The following is a 17,507-nucleotide window of genomic DNA, read 5'->3' as shown; positions in this document are numbered from 1 at the left end:
TAGGGGTGAGTGATGCTGATTAATATTACTGTGGAAAAACACTGCTTGAATAAACAAAATGAAAAACCACAAATTAATACTAATTAAACATACCAACAACTGCTGTTGTTCAGCTCCTAAAAATACAGAGCTGTTTATTAATCTGCCAAAAAGTGTTGAAGACTAATGAACACTACATAATGCCACTCTGGACATGACAATAATCATGACAAATGAGTTTATTACTAGAATTTATGCAACTCACCTCCGCTATGACAAGACTAATAAGTCATTTTGAGAAAGTTGCATAATGTGGTTTATAGATTCAGCTTCACTTCCACCCCTCATCGTGTAACTTTTCCTTGAAAATTAAGGGTTAGGAAGTCTGAACATTTCAAGTCCATAATAAAACTTTTTGTTGGCTGTTTAATACAAGGCAAGCACTTCACATCACTGCAGGGCTAATAACAGAGCAAAAATCCTGGAGGAAAACATGCTGCGGTCTGCAAAAAAGCTGCTACTCTGGAGATTTGTTTGTCTGCAAGACAATGACCCACAACAAGAAAGCCAAAACTGCACAGGATTGACTTTAAAGGTTCTGCAGTGGCATATTCCAGACCTCAATCTAATTCACAATTTGTGGCAGGACATGAAAATTGCTGCTTGTTCACAGCCTCTATTCCACTAGACAGCACGAGCAGTTTTTTGCCAAGAGAATTGGAAAGAACTGCATCTGTTCTTAAGTGTAAAACTTGGAAAAATAAAATAATGCAGACGAAGTTTGCGTGGATTTAATACTGAATGGAGAAGACAGACAGCAATGATCTGGCACATTCAATTCATTAAATATTTTTTTTTATTTCTTTAAGAATAACTGAAGAAAAGTGTTAGCAATTTCTGTACATTTTTTTGTAATTGTTTTCCCTTGGATTTGCTGAAAACCTTGAATGATCAACAGGGCTGAGAAATGTTATGCTGCCACATAGTGCACTTTAAACCTAAAAAGAATATGATTAGTCCACAGGCATCCGTCAGTGTCCTTGGAATACACTCCAAGAGGTTCCTTAAACTGCTGACACTGCTGACTCCAGTTTCATGTTATCATCTCCTCTCAATCCCAGTTCATCATTGTCAAAAAAGAGGCACATTAGAAATACTGCCATTTTCCAAGGACTGTGTCTTTGATTGCATCGACAAACTGTGCAGGCACCCAGTAGACCCAATACTGCGAAGCTTCCGTTGGACCCAGCTGAAAAGCCTGCAAAGGTGGAAGACAAACCGGTAAGTACATTAAGTGGTTTCAGAGGCATTTGCAAATGTAAACATGTATTGAGAATAAATAAACACATTGTGTCTTGTATAGATTTTAAAAGCAAATTTAATTTATAGAAAAAATAACTTATTTTGCAATAAATAAAATTCAACCACTTGCATTATGAACAGATGTTAAGACACAAAAATCTGGACTTCAGGAAGCCTTAAATGTCTACTGTCATACATACTCACTGGATACTTTATCAGGCATACTTATTCTAATGCAACTCAATGCATTTAAGCACATAAACATGGCCAAGACTAACACCAGAAGTTCAAACCGAGCACCAGAATTGGGAATAAAGGTGATTTAAGAGATAGTGAACGTGGCATGAATGTTGGAGTGATGCTGTCAACTGAATATGACATCGACCAAAATCTCCAAGGAATGTTTCCAGTACTTTTTTGAATCTGCACCACTAAGATAGCTCTAAAGGAAAAATGGGGTACAACCCAGTACTAACATGTTGAGTGTGCGCAGTGCCTCTTAGAAGCCCTTTCAACACAAAGCGTCATTTATTATAATCCACTAAAATGTTATTTTGCAATTTAATATGATATAGTATGCTTAATTTAAAAACAGCCACTGTACTGAATCTTTCTTTTATTTTAAAGTAAACAACCTGGCTAACCAAATCCAATGTTTGGCTTTTATCTTTCTTCTATCTTAAATCATTCCCATCTCCTCGTCTATCTGCTTTGAATATGTTTTCAACTGTTGAGAGATGCAAAAACAAACTCGGAGGAAGCTGCAGGCATCACTTTTCATTTTTGAGCCAAAAACATGACAACACAAAGCATTGTTTTGACTCCACTATCATACATTTGAATATCTCTGCTCTACAGCTGTAACATTATCTGCATTTAGATCTGTTACACTGAGGGTGATATCTGATGAGGTGGTAATAAAGCTCAATACCAGGGAAGTCCCTCAAAGCCCCACTCATATGTGCTCAGACATTATACTATTTGATTGGATGCACTCATGTGAAGCTGCTATGGAATTCAAACAAAATTACACAGAGACATACTTTGGTCTCAAAGTCTTTTTTGGTGTATTGATCACTTCTATACACACACAAAGTATCTGCTCGTTCTGATGTTGTTAGCCATTTCTGGGTACAAAGACTCCAGAACAGCAAGATACTCCTGAGAGTGAAAAATACTTCAGATTTGTTAATCTCCAATAAAATAATCAATGTGGCTGTTTGACTAGGTATTACAATAAAAAGCAACAATAAAAAGCAATAACTGGATGAAGAAGGAGACTTGCAGCAATACAATTAGCAATACTGTTAGTTAGCTAAAGATGATATACCATGTCCTGACGAACATTTTATATAAAAAAACAAACAATCAAGAAACAACTGTAGCTAGCCAGAGATCTATTGTCAGGCTATTATGGACACTGGACAGGAAAGATGTAGGATGACAGGATGAGTATTAAACTGTCTGAGGGTCCTCCATCTTCCAATGGTTATCCCAGTCTAAATAGAGACCTCCCTCTCGCCAATACCTCTCCCAGCTCTTCCCCTGGCCACAATGAGGTGTTCCCAAGCCTGCAGAAGACATAATCTCTCCTGAATGTCCTGAATCTACATTGGGGCTTCCTCCCAGTGGAAAATGTCCAAAGCACCTCTCCTTTGAGGCGCCCAGGAGGCATTCAACCCAAATGACCAACTGTATCCTTTTGATATGAAGTGGCTCTACACTGTGACCAAGCTCCTCGCCCTATTTCTACCACTTGTATCAACAATCTTATTCTTTCAGTCACTACCCAGGGCTCACAGGTCATAGGTGAGGGTAGGAACGTAGACCGACTGGTAAATAGACAGCTTTGCTTTCACACTGAGTTCTTTCTTCACCACAACAGACCAGTACAGCACCCACATCACTGCTGCCACCACACTCTGTTAATCTCCCACTCCTTTTCTCCGTCACGTGTGAACACAGCTGAGACATGTGTTGAGGGTCCTGTAAGTGACCCTTTTGGGATTTTTGTATCTATTCGCAAATCAAAAGAACAAGAGACAAAACGCTACAGCACTTTAAAAAGACAAGAACCCTAACCCTAGCTAGGAACAAGTGTCATTACATCACTACTCAAGGGTCTGACTCCCATCGGGACTGATGAATACATTTACATCTCCATCTATGTCTGCACCCGCTGCAAATAGGCCACAGCCAGGCTCCACCATCAGCCAGCAGGCCACATCCAGCAGACCCAGCCAGGCTCCACCATCAGCCAGCAGGCCACAGCCAGGCTCCACCATCAGCCAGCAGGCCACAGCCAGGCTCCACCATCAGCCAGCAGGCCTAGCCAGGCGCCATCATCAGAAATTCCGCTTCCGGGTCCCTCGTGGTGGCCGCCTCGTGCTCTCGCTTCAGTATGCCACCCAAGAAAGGCCCAACACCAGAGGAGGTTGAGGACATTAAAACCTCCCTCGGAGCGCTGTGCGGAGACGTGGCCGCAGTCAGGGCACAGCAGGAGCTGCTTCTGGGGCTTCTGGAGGAGGTAAAACAGCTACGCCTCCAAAATGCCGAGAAGGACAGACGGATCATGGTTCTCGAGTGGCGGGTGGATGAGCTGGAGCAGTACACCCGTACGAACGACGTGGTCATCAGCGGTATTAAAATCAAGCCGCGCTCGTATGCGCGCGCGGTGGCCGGGAACGTCGGGGAGCCCAGCGACGAGGAGACCCGCTCGGTAGAGCAACAGGTGGCGTCCTTCCTCCAAAGCAAGGGGATAGAGATGGACCTGGAGCACATAGAAGCATGTCACTCACTGCCCAGGAGGAGTGACAGACGGCCGGCCATCATTATGAGATTTGTCAATCGGAAGAACAAGGTCGCACTGCTGAAACAAGGACGCAAACTGAAAGGCACGGACGTTTTCATTAATGAGCATCTGACACGAAAAAACGCAGACATCGCGAGGAAGGCAAGGCAACTGAAGAAGAACGGTAAAATACAACATACATGGGTAACAAACTGTAAGATTTTCATTAAGCTAAACGGGACACCAGAAGAGGCAAAAGTACTGATAGTGAGGAACATGGAGGATCTGGACAAGTATAACTGACACCAATGTATCAATTACACCAGGAAATGACATGGACACGTTGAAATTAGTTCTTCAACAGAAAGTAATTGATCTAGATTGTGAATATAAGGAGCATAATATAATAGATCCAGAAATAGATTCTGAAAGTAACTTTCTCTCTTCTTTTGTTAAAAATTTTAATTATTTCACTCAGGAACAATATGAAAAAGAAATTAACCTAGACGGGAAGCTCTCATTAATTCACTTTAACAGCAGAAGTATGTACTCTAATTTTGATTTCATTAAGGACTATTTGCAACAATTTTCTCGCCCCTTTAGTGTTATAGCCATCACTGAAACTTGGTTCAATGTCGATAAAGGAATAGATTTTTGTTTGAATGGATATGATTTAAAATACATGAATAGATTAAATAAGGCGGGCGGCGGGGTTGCTATATATGTTCATAACTCTATAAAATATAATGTTGTAACAACTATGTCTATGGCTATTGATGGAATTTTGGAATGTTTGACTATTGAGATTATGAATGAAAAAAAGAGAAATGTTATAATAAGTTGTATATATCGGACACCCAGTTCAAGTATTGACACTTTTAATGAATGGATAGAAAAAACGTTTGCTTCGGTGAACCAAAAATTACTATTTATCTGTGGTGATTTTAACATTGATTTGCTAAATCCAACAAGGTTAAAAGCCATTGATGACTTTACTGACACAATGTACAGCTTATCACTATATCCAACAATAACAAAGCCAAGCAGAATAACTTCACATAGCGCCACTATTATTGACAACATTTTTACTAATGTCATGGATTTCCAAATTAATAGTGGTCTGCTTGTCTGTGATATAACTGACCACTTACCAGTTTTTACTTTGTGTGACTGTGATTTAAAAAAAATAGATACCAAGATCATGATAGCAAAGCGAACAATAAATGAAGAAGCAATTCATGCCTTCAATTTCGATTTAGCACAACAAGATTGGAGTTCGGTGTATGAAGAGTCAGATGTGGACAAGGCTTATGATAATTTTCTAGATATTTTTACTATGTGGTACAATAAACATTGTCCTGTAAACGAACACATGACAAAGAAAAAAAAGGTAAAAAGTCCTTGGCTCACAAAAGGAATTATTAATGCTTGCAAAAAGAAAAACAATCTGTATAAACAGTTTATCAAAGTAAAAACAAAAGTGGAACAAAGATATAAAGCATATAGAAATAAATTGACTGATATTATAAGAACGAGCAAACAACTTTATTATAGAAGAAGATTATATGAAAACTAGAAAGTGCATTTTCTGAAGAAACTGCAGTGTGAATGCTTGAATCTGAATGTATGCACTGAAATGAATTAATTGCTGAATTTTGAGTTAAAAATGTTGAATGATAAAAAAAAAAAAACCCGAATTTAACGTGAAAACAAAAGTGCTGAACTGCTAAAAGCTGAAGGTTACACAGAAGAAGAAGTTGGAAAAAAGCTGAAAATGTTTTAATTGTAAATTAGAAAAATCTAAGAAATGAGAAAAGAAACTTTAGAGTCAGAAAACACCTGAATGAATATTAAAAGTTCATATTCTTTGAATCACTGAATGACTAAAATGTGAGCCCTCCACTTGGATCCACACAGTTTTAAAGGTTTACATCTCTGAGCTTTTGAAAGACACGGTGTTGGAAAGAGAAGAACGATGGATACGTTTTGAGGGTAAAATGATGGCTGTAGAGCAAACACTGTGGACACAGCAGCAGTTGAAAGAGAAGTGTTTAAGATGAATCTTGGCAGAGTGAGAGAGAGCTCGTTAAGCAGACACGTGTGAGCCTGGTTGCTATAGTGACTGCACCCAAATGCCTCCATACACACGGACACAGACATGCACCTCACTTTTGCTGCTTAAAATGAACAGAAAAGTCAGCCCCAAACAAATCGCTCCCAAATGAAAAGTACAAGTCGTATTGACGAAATTCTTTCACCGTGAGCGACAGCAATGTCTAGTCTACTGAATTCTCAGTTTTCATGCCTGTGGAGTATATTATATGGACGTGGTGACAGTGTAAAGACACCCTGTACTTCTGATTTTCAAACGAACCTTCTGAGCCATTTTAACATTAGAGTCTATGGAAGAGTTGGAGGGAGGAGGCTGTGCATTGGTGACATTTATAAAAGAACCATAACACCTAGTACAATAGTAAACACATTGGATGAAAGAGGACAGCGATGGCTACGTTTTGAGGGTAAAATCATACCTGTACAGTAAACGCTGTGGACACAGCAGCAGTTTTAAAAAAGATTTTAAGATTAATTTTTTTGCTCCTCTCACTCTAGCAGTTGAGCTGTCTCACTCTAGCCCCAACATTCCGTCCCATACACACCCATTATAAACTCTGAAACGGGTGAAAAGACATCATGAAACTTAAACTGGAACTGAAGAAAAAGTATAATAGATATTGAAAAGATAAATACAAGTTGGATAGTTGAACGTCTTGTCTTCGTTTTAAAGTTTGAATGGTGGCTCTACGTCAATGTATGTGGAAGTAGATACAGTTTAAAGAAGAGTAAGTTGAATGAGAATTTGAAGCGTCTCTCCATTGAAATACATGGGAAATTTTTGTTGAAAAAAGTTGAATAATTTTAAAAATATAAATGTTAAAAATGAGAAAAATAGAAGCAGTCATGTCCAAAAGAAGAGGAATCTAACGGTGTTTGAATGGTTTTTCTAAGTTGAACGGTTTTGAAGGAGATAGAGTACAAAAAACGTACGGAATAGATAATAAAATAGTTTAAAGATTAGAAGAACAATACTGTGAATGCTTTTCAAGCATTCACACTAATAAAAACAATATAAAAGGAACTTGGGATGTGTTAAACAACTTAATTAAACAAGGATCTTCTGGAACATCATATCCTGAATATTTTACTGATGCAAATGGTGAAAATCACAACATGAGTAATATTGTCGATGGGTTCAATAAATTCTTCATAAATGTTGGCCTTGAACTAGCAGCGGACATCCCGTGTCATAAAAATGAAAATATCAGTAATATAAAATCAAATCCCTTTTCACTGTTCCTCTCAGCTACAAATGAGCAAGAAGTAATAAATATCACATTAAAATGTAAAAGTAAGTCTTCAATGGATTATCATGACATAAATATGTCTGTAGTTAAACAGGTTATTCTGAATATTGCTAGTCCCTTAACATATATCTGTAATTTATCATTTCAGTCCGGTTGTTTTCCAAAAAAAATGAAAATTGCGAAAGTAATACCACTATATAAAAGTAATGACAAACACAGTTTTACCAATTATAGGCCTATTTCTCTACTGCCTCAATTCTCAAAAATTCTAGAAAAACTTTTTAATTCAAGATTAGAAAAATTCCTTGAAAAACATCAAATAATAAATGTTGGTCAGTATGGTTTCAGAACGCAAAGAACCACTTCAATGGCGATAATTGAGGCAGTAGAAGAAATTACTGATACACTGGATAAAAATAAATATGCAGTTGGTATTTTTGTTGACCTCAAAAAGGCCTTCGACACAATCAATCACTCAATTTTACTGGATAAATTGGAAAGATATGGTATTCGAGGGAAAGCTGGTAACTGGTTAAAAAGTTACCTAACAGGTCGGGAACAATATGTTAGCATAGGGCATTACCATTCAGAGAAACTTGGTATTACATGTGGTGTTCCCCAAGGGTCAGTGTTGGGACCAAAACTTTTCAATGTATACATAAATTATAAATTATATATTTTTTTAATGTATCTTAAGATGGCGGCGCGCACAGACGCAGCGGCCCGGAGCTCCTACACTTTTGCACTTTTGGTGGTACTGTGTATTATTTCACACAGTCTGGGGTTACTTCAATACAACAGAGATGATCTACTACAACTAAGCCGTGGAGATCTTCAACTAACATCCGAGTATCTCATCCCCCCGGAGATCGTTAAGCAACCCCCGGGGCTACCCGCAACAGCAAGCCGCAGGAGGAGACGTTGCGAGCGGAGGCAGAAGAGAGGCAAGCGGGGAGGCCTGTGGGCACGGCTAAAGACTAGTCCGTTTAAACCACCACTCCCGATCATATTCCTCTCCAACGCCCGTTCAATCCGTTACAAACTGGATGAAATACGACTGCAGATCGCCACTCGACGGACTTTTAATAACTGTTCGTGCATGATTTTCACTGAAACCTGGCTGGACAGCGCCATTCCCGATGCGGCTATCGATCTAGCAGGCCGCACCGCCTATCGAGCCGACAGGTCTGCGGACTCGGGTAAGAAGACTGGCGGGGGGCTGTGCATCTATATTAACAACCTTTGGTGCACGAACGTCACGGTAACGGAAAAACTGTGCAGTACAGAGGTAGAACTGTTGGTGTTAAAGTGCCGTCCATTCTATCTCCCTCGGGAATTTTCTGCCGTTTACATCTGCGCTGTTTACATTCCACCAGATGCTAATGCTAAGCTAGCGTTAGCACAATTGAGCAGCAGCATCAATAACAGCCTGGTAGCACACCCGGACAGTGTCTTTATTGCGGCTGGGGATTTTAACCACGCGGACCTGAAATCTGTACTTCACAATTTCCACCGTAATGTGAAGTGTGCTACCAGAGGAGATAGAACGTTGGACCAGGTGTACACCAACATGGCGAATGCGTACAGAGCCCAGGCTTATCCCCACCTGGGTCTGTCAGACCATCTCTCCCTTCTGCTACACCCAATATACACACAAAAGATCAAGAGCACTGGGATTACAACCAAAACCGTGAGAACATGGCCGCAGGACGCTATTCCGATGCTTCAGGACTGTTTCCACTGCACAGACTGGGATGTATTCAAGGTGCAGGACACTGACAATCGTGTCGCATTGGACAGTTACACCTCCACTGTCTTGGACTACATCTGTTTCTGTGTGGACAATGTAACAACTTGGAAACGATTCCGTGTGTTCCCTAATAATCCACCCTGGATGACACACGGAGTTCAACAACTTATTCGAACAAGGAACAACGCTTTCAAATCCGGGGACCAGGAGGCATACAGTGCTGCCAGGGCCAACCTGAGAAGAGGCATCAAGACTGCCAAGCAGCAGCACAGGAGGCGTATCGAGGCCAGGTTTGAGAACAACACAAACCCAAGGCAGGTCTGGGAGGGCATCAGGGCTATCACGGACTACAAAAGAAGAACACCATCACCCTCAGCCGACAGTTCTACTCTGGCTGAGGATCTAAATCTCTTTTATGCCCGTTTTGACAGGGAGAACACCGACCCTGTCCTGTCCCCTCTCCCCTCAACCGACCCTGCTCCGGTCCTGAGCACTCATGAGCTGAGGCGTGTGTTCCGGAGCATTAACACCAGGAAGGCGGCCGGGCCGGATGGAGTGCTGGGCCGGGTGCTAAAAGACTGTGCTGCGGACCTGGCGGACGTCTTCACCTCTATATATAACACCTCGTTGTCCTGTTCACTGGTACCATCCTGTTTCAAAGCAGCAACCATCGTTCCCATCCCAAAACAGTCAAATGTCACATGTCTGAACGATTTCAGACCTGTGGCACTCACCCCCATTCCCGCCAAATGCCTGGAGAGACTGGTCATTAAACACATCAGAGCTGCTTTTCCACCATCCCTGGACTCGCACCAGTTTGCATACAGGGAGAACCGGTCAACCGAGGATGCGATCGCCACAGTGCTGCACACATTACTGAAGCACTTGGAACACAGGAACACCTATGCACGGCTCCTCTTTGTAGACTACAGCTCGGCTTTTAATACCATCCGGCCATACAAACTCCGTCCCAAACTCCACCAACTGGGACTTAACTCCTCTCTGTGCAACTGGATTGTGGACTTCCTCACTAACCGTAGACAGAGTGTCAGAGTGGGTAAGAACACCTCTTCCACCCTTGTGGTCAACACCGGTGCCCCTCAGGGGTGTGTTCTGAGCCCTCTGCTATACACTCTCTTCACCCATGACTGTATTTCCTCCTGCGCGTCCAATCTCATTGTTAAGTTTGCAGATGACACTACAGTGCTCGGACTTATATCCAACAATGATGAGACAAACTATAGGACAGAGGTGCAACAACTAGAGTCATGGTGCCACGACAATAACTTGGTCTTAAACACCAAAAAGACCAAGGAGATCATTGTAGATTTCCGGAAGAGGGGCCATAACAACCATCTGCCTCTCTTCATTGGCAGTGAGGCGGTGGAGAGGGTGAGCAGTTTTAAATTCTTGGGGGTAACTGTGACCGAGGACCTGTCCTGGGGCAACCATATCACCTCAGTTGTACGGAAGGCCCAACAGCGCCTCTACTACCTGAGGAGACTGCGGAGCGCACACATTCCCAGATCTCTGATGTTGAACTTCTACAACTGTGCCATCAGCAGCGTTCTGACGTATGGATTTCTAGTGTGGTTCCCCAGCTGCACCAAGGCCGATCAGCAAGCACTCCAGCGGGTGGTGAAAGAAGCTGGCAGAATTATTGGAACAAGTCTGCCAGAGATCAGTAATATCTTCCCCACTCGCTGTCTGAGGAGGGTGCACAGTATCCTGCTGGACCAACATCACCCTGCGCGCCACCTTTTCCATCTGCTGCCCTCAGGGAGAAGGTACAGGTCTATACAGGCCAGAACATCCAGACTGGCCAACAGCCTGTATCCACAGGCTGTGAGGCTCCTGAACTCTCTGCCCCCCTCTCACGGACAATAACCATATCCAACTTCTTAATAGCAATGAACTGGTCTGCATTGGTGCATCATATCTTTATTCTCTTCCCCCTCTTTCTTAAATAGATAACTATCATATCTGATATCATATCTCACAGTACAATAATATTGAATGGGTTGCATTGTTGTATTTTGTCATGTTTCTCAGGTCTTTGTCTGAATTTCTACGAACATTATTGCTAAGGATTGTCTTATTGCATTGGAGTCACACTGGGTTAAATATGTACACTTGGGTTTTAAGGGGTATTTATTATTTTCTTCTTTTTTTTGGGTTGTATGGAAGCCCCAAACGCAATTTCATTGTTCTTGACAATGACAATAAATAAATAAATACTAAAAAATACTAATACTATATTTTTGATGTTTCTCAAGTACTTAAACTCATACTGTTCGCAGATGACACCAACATATTTTTCAGTAGCGATGATTATACTGATCTTGTAATGACTGTAAACAGGGAGCTAAAATTAATAAAAAAATGGATGGACATAAATAAATTATCATTAAATATAAATAAAACTAAAGCAATGTTTTTTGGTAATTTAAAATATAATATAGAATTACCAATTATCATTGAAGGTGTACCAATTGATAATGTGAGTGAAAACAAATTTTTGGGAGTTATAATTGATAACAAAATTTCATGGAAACCCCACGTCAGACACATAAAAACCAAAATTTCCAGAAGCCTCGCAGTTTTGAACAAAGTGAAACAATTCCTTGATAAAGATGCACTTCGTACTCTGTACTGTACCCTGGTTCTTCCATATCTTACATATTGTGTGGAAGTGTGGGGAAATACATATAAAAATACAACTAATCCATTAGTCACAGTACAGAAACGAGCACTGCGTATTATTCACAAGGCTGGTTATCTAGAACATACTCACAAATTCTTTCTTCAGGCAAAGTTACTTAAATTCCAGGATCTGGTTAATTACAATACATCCATAATTTTGTATAAAGCTTTTACTAAACTTTTACTGGCAAATTTACAAACTAGATTTGAAATTCGAGAAAAGGTTTATAATGTGAGAGGCTTTGGAGAATTCAAATTACCCAGAACTCGAACAACCCGTAAAGGCTTTTGTGTGTCTGTATGTGGTGTGAAAATCTGGAACAGTCTGAGTTTACAATTGAAACAATGCAAAAATATTCATAGATTTAAATTTCTCTACAAACAGTTGGTCTGGTCACAGTATACTCAATGATGGGTTTTAGTGTGCTCTGTAATGTCTGTCCTCTTACCATTGCTGGTATGGATTCCAAAATAAAAAATAAAAAATAAAGTGTGCGTATGTATGTACATATATGTACTTGTGTGTGTAGATATATATGTATGTATATGTATGTGTGTCTGTTACTTGTAGTTATTACTGCCTGTTACCTGTGGTAATGCAATTTATAATTTATATATTCTGTATTCAGTTATGAAGGCTCTAATTGTTGGTTGCGAGCTGCCGCTTAGATGCTTGTATCTGCCCGGGGCTGTTGATGGGTCTGTATGCAATGATGGGCGTAGCTGCGGGAAGTTTATTGTTTTTTTTTGTTGATGAGTGAGTATAGGGGTGGGATTTAATAAGTTTTCTTCGTCCCACTCCTTTTTCAGGCAAGTTTTGTTTTTTGTTTTGTGTATTTTATGTTCAATATAGGTATTTGTTGTGCCTGAAAATGAATAAATAAATGAAATGAATGAATGAAATGAAATGAAAAAAATGGATAGTATACCAACCAAAGAAACTTTTTTTTAACTGAAAACCTTCTATTACAGTGACTCCATCGTTGAGGCACACATAGTTCAGTCACTTTAGTGAACAGCCACACCAGCTTTTTACCACACAAAAGATAGTTACCATCATGTGATAGTCCTCATGGCCTTCGATGGGTTCAGACACTATGTTTTTAATGGAGCCCATTGGGACTTTCTCCGTCCTCTCTGCAGATGAGAAATTTAAATTATCAGCATCTTTATGGTGCAGTGCAGCTAGCAAAAGTAGGTTAGCTATAATCTTACCTTTTGTTCCAATCCACAACTGATCTTGCTCCAGCTTGAATGTGAGTCTAACTTTTCCTCCGGATTTGTTATACATTCCGGATAAAGGCACTGTTGGTAATCGTTCCTGTTAAGCGGCACAAGACAGCTGTCAGTTGTGTTTAGTTGTGTATATTCAAACACACTGTATCACTGTAAAAGCACCTTTATCTACAGCTAATAACAGGTTAATTTTCCTCTTACCTTTGTTCCTTTAATAGCTGGCATGATGTCATCAGGTTTACCTTTGTCCAAAACTTTCCTATGTTGCTGAGATAATAGTGCAGATTTAAAATGACAAATAAAAACAACAAAAAAACTCTTTCTACAATAAGGCGACAAATCAAACCTTTTGCCTGCATAAAGGCTCCTTCTTGTTTTCTTCAGCTTTAACTTCCTGCTGGATGACTTCTTTGGGTGTATTTACAGCTAATACATCATTTATTGTAGATCCTACTACCATTATTTTTGCACCATTTGTAATCTTTATTTCACGTAGCGTCTTGTCCTCTGGAAGCAATCCTTTATACATCACTTTTTGCATTGCCGGTGGAAGACCTAAAATAAAAAGGAAAGAAAGAACTATCTTTGAGTTCTTATTGTTTATGCGTTGCTAAACAACACTCATTGTAACAATTAATTTAAAAGAAGAAATGTATGCTGTTGGCTCTCACCAGTGAGTGAGTGAATGCTCTCTTTTAGTTTGGCTCCGGTGCTATCAACAGGAATTTTCAGATCATATTTATTTTTGTTCCAAATGATCTTCAAGTCCACTGTTTCCTTGTCCTCTGTATCATCCCCATTGCTAATATTAGAGTCCTGAGTTGTGGAGTTTCCTGCATCTGTGTGAGACGTCGCTTCTGCACCACCTTTTTCAACATCTTCACCTAGTGATTCAGCTTCTTTTGGTTTTGCCTCAGTTTCCATTATGACTTCTTCACTTCCTGGAAAAGAATGAAATCTTAGACTTATGTTCCTTTAAAGTAACCCTTCCAAGTTTAAATTATTATATCTCAAATTTTCCATATAAGAGTGCCTATGCATTATGATACTGCCTATAGAGATGTGGTCAAAGGTCTCCATACACTCACATGTGGTGGTAATTTGGGGATTTTAATGATTTCTTTGAAAATTTATTTTTCCAAGATCGAATGATAGTACAATATACATCTTTAATGGCAATAACAAAATAATAATTGGGTGCTAGAGCATCTTAACCAATTTCCAGTTTGTTTCTTCTTCCAGCCCTCAGCAAAGTAATGACACATCTGACTAACTTGTACTAATGTACAATTGTTTGAACTAATGATGTTCAAATCTGCAGTTGTTTAGAAATGGCTCCAAGAGACCTTTACAACTTGTGTACATCTACAATTCTTCTTAGATCTTCCCTGAGTTCCTTGGACTTTCCAATTGTTCTGGTTATTGGTCACTCAAATGAGTGCTGTCAGGCAAATCTTTTTATGCTAGCGAAGGGAAACTCCCAGTTATAGTTAATCACATTCACCATAATCACCAAAGAGATGTTAAAAGACACACATAACAGAAGCTGATTACAGGAAGGCCGTCAGTGCCAGCAACAGCACTGCAAAAAACAATGTATCACAATAACAACCACAAAGTTTTCTAAAGAGAGAAAGAAATGTGTTGTCTCAGCCTATCAGATGATTACACTTGTCTCTCTTTTACAACAAAGAAACTTTTTGCATTAAAAATAACAACAGACCAAAATGTTGATATTCCTATTATATTCACTCTACCGTGACATTTGTTACAAATGTCTTTCTTTCAGGGAACTTTTTTATTACAAGTGTTTCTTGTGTTTTATGCTGGAGGTTGACCACCTTGCCTTAAATGACAACCACCTGCACTGTCGCAGTCTCCTATGAATTAGATTAGTATTAGGGCAGACATACATATATAATATCAGATTTTTACAGAAAGATTAACATAGTGATGATATCTTAGTTGTCAGAAATTGTGGCTATTGTTCTCATTGTTAGTGGGGGGGAACAATCATCCTCCCAGCCTTGTTACCGTAAGTTAATAAGACATGAAATGCTAGTATCTGCAGTAAATGAGTTTAACCCAGTCATTGCATAACAAAATGATAACGGCAATCTATGAGCAGACCAGCAGATAAATAGAACTATCTCAACTAACTGTATGTCGACCGCTAATCCCTGCACAAGAACAATTGAAGAATGATAACAGCCTCAAATCATGATATTTTTTTCACAAAACGTCCACCGAAATATCAATATCTGTTTCAAAGCTTGAATCCAGTTTTGTCCGAACTCAAAGCCTCATGTCAACCTACTGCCTTTGGATGACGTGTCAGTTTCTTTGCAAACTGCAGCAAAGTTTACAACAGACTTTTTTGCTGTTGGTTATAGCAAAATGCAGCCATAACATCTTTAACACAATGTCAATTAGTCTGGAAGTGACTCAGATTAAACGTAAACAGAGCTGTGAAGCTGAACTTAAGTTTTTTTCCACAGCTCTTTCCACTGAAGGACTTGTTTTGAAAGACTGTTGGTAAGCATATCAAGGAAAAATGACTGGCTGACAAAGAGGCTACAGTCCTAAAAATTCCAGGAGTAAAGTGCCAATTGAGTTGTTTATTATGTATTTTGACTTTCTGGGATAAATGTGGCGCTTCCCACAGAATCAGACTGTATCTGCTGCGGCAGAACACATATATGTATACTTAAGCGAAAGGTAGCAATGCTTTCTTTCCATGGAAGACTCAAACTACATACAATTGTGCAGGTTGTATTTAACACAAATAATTTACCAAAATAGTTGTGAAATAGCTGAGTGACTAAGTGTCAAAACTCTGCTCATTAAAAACTAACAATAAAACTAAATGAGGCTGAACCTAGACGGCTTACTCACAATGGCTTAAAACGAAACAAAATAAAACGGGGAAACCCAGCTCACCTTTATCACTTACAAAATACATTCCTGTGAACTATATTTAGCTACCTATCATATCTATGTCTACTTTGCAACTTTAAATAAGACTTTTGTTTTGTTTACCTTGATATAATACAAAACATCGACGTGTTTGGAAGCGTTTAAATCAATAAACTAGAAGTTGACTTAATACTCTTTATTTTATATATATATATATATATATATATATATATATATATATATATATATATATATAGAGAGAGAGAGAGAGAGAGAGAATAAGAATCTCACTTTCGTGCAGTTCCCGATAGTTTCACACAATAAGCAATTATGTATGGAGCTATTATGAGTTAATAACAAAGATGTAACGAAGTCTAATTTAGTCTTATCTGCTAACCACTTTCCCCCTCGTGGTTTTTCTAGGTCTTTCCACCGCTTCTAGTAAGCAGTCTTTCGATGTGTGCTGAGAAATGGGATACATAAAAGCGAATAGCCGCCAAAAGAAAACAGAAAAACGTTTTTAAACAACAATAAGCACTCGCAAAACAACACATCTCATAACAAGAATGGCCTTACTGCAAAACTAGTAAAGTAAATAGGCTGTATGTTAGTGTTTGATCGCTACAATACTTAATCCTATACAGTTAAGTCTTTAACAGCTTAAGTTAACTTGATAAAACAAAAAACATATGTTAAATGACATCACGTTAACCGCAGTGCTTCACACATCCAGCTAAATGTAAATGGTAGTTAGCAACCGTTAACATTAGCTAGCCGCAACACTAGTGAACGTTAAAAAATTACCCTGCGGAAAGACGAAAATGTCCATTATTAGTTCAGTATATTTACAGTATATTTAGAGGTACGTATAATTTCATTAACATTATATGAGCTCAATTTAAAGATATTATTGAAATACTGCTGAATTTTCTCAATACTCACCATCCTGCGTCGCCATGATGATTGTGTACAATCCGTTGTAGGTTGTGGCAAAGATACTACAGGAAGCAGGATGGGTCCAGTATTCAGGAAACAACAGCTAAAACTGTTCTTCTGTCCACACTCGCGCGTGACAACGTAGAAACAGAAACAATTTAATCATTTATTTTGAAAACGCATTATTAATATAGCTATACGCAACCAAACAAAGTTTAAACGTTAATAGTTTCAGTTAGCTCGTGGGCAAACAGGGATAATGGAAATGCGCATGCGCACGCTGAAACAACTGAAGATAACTTTTTCTTGTTTTTGTAAAAACTGTTACAGGTTAGCTAACGCTACTGTCGATATATTATGGCTAAACATAAAGGCAACAAAACACTTTTTCAAGCACGAACAGTCCGATGTACATACGGCCAAGATAACGGACACGGAAGTGAAGAGACGTAATACTCTCGCTTGGCTTCGTTTCTTTGTTGTTGTGAAAGCAAGGGAGACACCGGGAGGTGGCACTTTAATCAATGGCTAT

The 17,507-nt window shown here is 39.3% G+C and overlaps 1 protein-coding gene across 1 annotated transcript; it reads right to left on the bottom strand.

Moving 5' to 3' along the window:
* Positions 1-817: 817 nt before the first annotated feature.
* Positions 818-17,396, bottom strand: ubfd1 (ubiquitin family domain containing 1). The gene is made up of 7 exons (XM_085404364.1): positions 16,982-17,396; positions 13,795-14,064; positions 13,470-13,678; positions 13,325-13,390; positions 13,103-13,208; positions 12,942-13,024; positions 818-1,237 (listed from the first exon to the last, which is right to left on the bottom strand). The coding sequence occupies exons 1-7, from the start codon at positions 16,995-16,997 to the stop codon at positions 1,127-1,129; spliced, it is 861 nt and encodes a 286-aa protein (XP_085260490.1). The 5' UTR covers positions 16,998-17,396; the 3' UTR covers positions 818-1,126.
* Positions 17,397-17,507: the final 111 nt, after the last annotated feature.

This window comes from Rhamphochromis longiceps, linkage group LG4, assembly GCF_057381845.1.
Source record: "Rhamphochromis longiceps isolate RC_006_pf linkage group LG4, R_longiceps_female_GT1.1, whole genome shotgun sequence".
NCBI classification, from domain to species: Eukaryota; Metazoa; Chordata; class Actinopteri; order Cichliformes; family Cichlidae; genus Rhamphochromis; species Rhamphochromis longiceps.
The sequence above is the reverse complement of the archived record's forward strand: the minus strand, read 5'-3'. Positions and strand labels throughout refer to the sequence as shown.

Coding starts and splice junctions, on each gene's coding strand:
- ubfd1 (XM_085404364.1), bottom strand. Junction 13,025..13,102: donor GTTGTGGATTGGAACAAAAG/GTAAGATTATAG, acceptor TCTCATCTGCAG/AGAGGACGGAGAAAGTCCCA. Junction 1,238..12,941: donor ATGAGGACTATCACATGATG/GTAACTATCTTT, acceptor CCACCTTTGCAG/GCTTTTCAGCTGGGTCCAAC.